At 50.1% G+C, this 3,631-nt stretch overlaps 1 protein-coding gene across 1 annotated transcript; it reads left to right on the top strand.

Annotated features, from left to right (window-relative positions):
• The first annotated feature begins 1,267 nt into the window (after nt 1-1,267).
• On the top strand, nt 1,268-1,714 carry LOC131217461 (leucine-rich repeat extensin-like protein 3). Its single transcript, XM_058212398.1, has one exon. It carries the CDS (start codon nt 1,268-1,270, stop codon nt 1,712-1,714), a length of 447 nt encoding a protein of 148 aa, XP_058068381.1.
• The last annotated feature ends 1,917 nt before the right edge of the window (nt 1,715-3,631 follow it).

The following is a 3,631-nucleotide window of genomic DNA, read 5'->3' as shown; positions in this document are numbered from 1 at the left end:
ATGGCTGTTTGTGTGATTTGTGCATCTGACATTGTATAGTATGATCGACATTCGCCCTCGCTTCATCAGGACATTGCCTCCATAGGGATATTCGTGGATGGCTGGATGTGTGGACACTGGAAATGATGATTAAGCATACCGGGTGCATAGGATGCCCATGGGTGAAATTTCTAAAACTTTCATGGTACCAAGGATCTGCTCCAACACCGTGACTGGGTGGAAACATGAGTGCACGAGGGCCTTACACCTGTAAGCGGTGACTCCCACTGTCGTGTAGTCGGTTGGATAGGGATGTGGCCTTATCCGCCTGTGAGGGAGGGCATTATTAGGCTGAGTCTAACCAGCTCGTGAAATGGGTCTGCTACCGTCAGGCCTTGATTGTGCAAGTAGTGAGGTCTCTTACGCTCATTTGACTATGCAGGTCTATAGAGTGGCAGTCATTCAACAGTGTAATGGATCCCGATGATTTCCTTATGACTGAAAATGTATTTAATATGTGGATTAGATATGAGCACTGACATTACTTTCATCGCATTAGCATTAGATGTGTAAGCCCCCTTCATGCACTGCCTTGGTATGGCGTCCAGTATTCATGATAAGCCTTGGTAAGGCTAGTGATATTCTCATTGAGCATGTTCTTTCCTTGTACCTCCTACTATTCTTCTGTGCACCATTAACACACACTTTCACCACCCTCTAAGCTTCTATAAGCTTATGTACGATTGATGTGTGCAGGTGATCCTACGCAGGTGTCATGGAGCTGCAGATCGTAGATTAGAGCTTAGCTTGAAGACCCAGTGTTGCTGACTTTTCTCTCTTTTCCTATTATCTGATGTTTGTCCTTTTGGGCCTGATATAAACTTGTAAAAATTTAAATTCTTAGTGGATTTTGTGATGTGTGCCCTTTGTTATTCTCAGATATACTTGCTATGATATTGGGTATGCTCGTATTAAAATGATTATACTGTTATGAAAATCCTCCTTGTAGGATCTCAGGATCGGAACCTGCCTCAGGAGCTGAGAATGGGGTACTACGGAGGCTGTTGCGGCCAGAACCGGCCATCGGGTTCCTTGTGAGTCCGGTTACCGAGTCTGGGGCATGACAAGAGTTGGTATTAGAGTATAGCAAGTAATTCTGAAATGACTCAGGATAACATCACATATATGCCAAGAACATAGGATAAGTAGTGTTCTGAGATTCTTCCCTTCACTCCGTATTGAGCCTATAATTGTCCTGATTCCTTGCATCGTCATTATTTTGTAGACGATGTCACGTGGACGCGCCCGTGGTCGTGGTGCCCGTGAACGAGGCACCCGAGGTACTCATCCTACTCGAGCACATCCTACTCCTGTTGTTGAGGATCCGATTCCAAAGGTCCCGATCCAGCTTGTTCCTCCAGTTGCTCTGGTTCCCCCACCTATTCCTCCGCCTCAGCCTGCTGCTCTGGTTACAGAGGCTCCAGTTGTTCTGGTTCCCCCACCTATTCCCCCTCCTCAGCCTGCTGTTCCAATTATTGGGGCTCCTACTCAGCCGGCCGCAGCCGTGCCTCCGCCCGAGGCGATTGACACCCCTACCTTTCTGACAGTACCTATAGGAGTGGAGCATTTTCAGCAGTTGATACAGCTTGTTGCCACTGCATTGCAGGCCGGTCAGCATGCTACTGCCCAGGTTTCTGAGCAGTCTGATTTACCACGTGCTAGTGCGATAGCTTGAGAGTTTCGGAAGCATGATCCCCTGAGTTTTAGTGGTGACCCTGACCCCTCTGCCGCTGAGGCTTGGTGCACTGAGGTTGCGAGGATTTTTGACACTATACAGTGTCCTACGAGCCAGAAAGTATCCCTTGTGACCTATCTCCTTCAGGGTGAAGCCCGTCATTGGTGGTCATCCGTATCCAGGATGGTCGGGCCTCAGTTCGTTTGGACATGGGAGGAGTTCGTGGTCCATTTCGACCATAAGTTCATCCCTGAGCACGTTTAGATCTAGGGAGCGATCGAGTTCGAGACCCTAGTGCAGGGTGATTTGTCTGTCTCTCAGTATGAGGCCCGTTTCTTGGCCTTGTCTCAATTTACTCCTCATCTCACCAGCGATGAGAAGATGAGGGCCCGTCATTTTGTGACTAGGTTGCGTCCTGCCCTTCGTAGCCGTGTGGTAGGGCATTGTTTGAAGACGTTCGACCAGGTCACTCATCGAGCACTGGTTTATGAGGAGGACTGGGCTATGACCCAGAGATCGAGAGAGCAGAGTTCCGGTGGAGACCGGAAGAGGTGGGCACCAGCCGATAGTTTCATGCAGCACCGTCAGCAAAGGAGGGGCAGATCGGGGTTTCGGCAGCCCACGGTTCAAACAGTAGTTTCTTCCTCGTCATCAGCACCGCCAGCCGCTTCATCTTCTGGCCCCTTTTCTGGTGTTTGCTTCGGTTGTAGACAGGCTGGACATCGAAGGCGTGAGTGGCCTCTCCCCATTCAACAGCAGAGGCCACCGCAGTTACATCCTCCTTAGCAGCAGTAGAGAGCGCAACTTCCACCCGCAGCTCCTTGGGCTCCTCCTCAGCAGCAGAGGCAGCCACGCAGACCTCCTCAGCAGAGACAGTAGCAGAAGAGACAGTAGCAGCCGTAACACCAGCAGAGAGGATATCCCTATGTCCGGTCCCTGAGTCCAGTATGTATCGCAACCCAGTAGACATAGACTCAGGACTCTCAATCTTTCGATTTGCTTCCCCTACCAGCTCACGGCCATTTTTATTCTGCGCAGCAGGCGTCAGGTCAGGACCTGTAGCCGTCTACCGGTGAAGTCGTTGAGGGTATTCTTGTGTCTGCTTACATTGCTCATGTCTTGTTTGATTCCGGCGCTTCCAATTCATTTATGGCCGAGCAGTTTTGCCGATTGACCGATATTCCATTAGAGTCGGTGTCTGAGGCCTTGGCCGTTTTGACTCCCATGGGGAAGTCTGTGGTATTGACCCGTCGCTGCCCTTCTTGCCCGGTGTTGATGGCCGAGATGTTCCTTCCTGCTGATCTGTTTGTGATGTCGATGACAAGATTCAATGTTAGTCTGGGTATGGAGTGACTTGCAGAGTATGGTACCGTCTTAGACTATGCTGCAAGGACAGTTACATTTCATATTCCAGGCTTGACAGTATTCCAGTTCGTCGCCGAGCCCAGAGTGGAGCCGTTATCTAGTCTCTTGGCTTTGGTCGTTGAAGATTCTGTGGCAGAGAGTATCGAGCAGCTGCCAGTTGTTTGTGAGTACCCGGATGTATTTCAGGAGATCTCGGGTTTGCCTCCACGTCGACAGGTGGAGTTCCAGATTGATTTGGTGCCCGACACCGTGCCTATCTCAAAGGCCCCCTGTCGGATGGCACCGTTGGAGTTGAGGGAAATGCAGGAGCAGTTGGATGAGATCTGGGAGTTAGGTTTTATTCGTCCCAGCAGTTCACCTTGGGGAGCCCCGGTATTGTTTGTGAAGAAGAAGGATGGTTCGTTGGGGCTTTGTGTGGATTATCGCGAGCTCAACAGAGTCACCATCAAGAACCGATACCCGCTTCCCCGTATTGATGATCTGTTCGATCAGTTGCAGGGTGCAAAGTATTTTTCCAAGATAGACTTGCGTTCTGGTTACCATCAAATTCGA

This window comes from Magnolia sinica, chromosome 10 (genome assembly GCF_029962835.1).
Source record: "Magnolia sinica isolate HGM2019 chromosome 10, MsV1, whole genome shotgun sequence".
Classification (NCBI taxonomy): Eukaryota; Viridiplantae; Streptophyta; class Magnoliopsida; order Magnoliales; family Magnoliaceae; genus Magnolia; species Magnolia sinica.
The sequence above is the reverse complement of the archived record's forward strand: the minus strand, read 5'-3'. Positions and strand labels throughout refer to the sequence as shown.

Bases quoted from the DNA above. Each gene is read 5' to 3' on its own strand.
- LOC131217461 (XM_058212398.1), top strand. From the start codon at position 1,268: ATGTCACGTGGACGCGCCCGTGGTCGTGGTGCCCGTGAACGAGGCACC.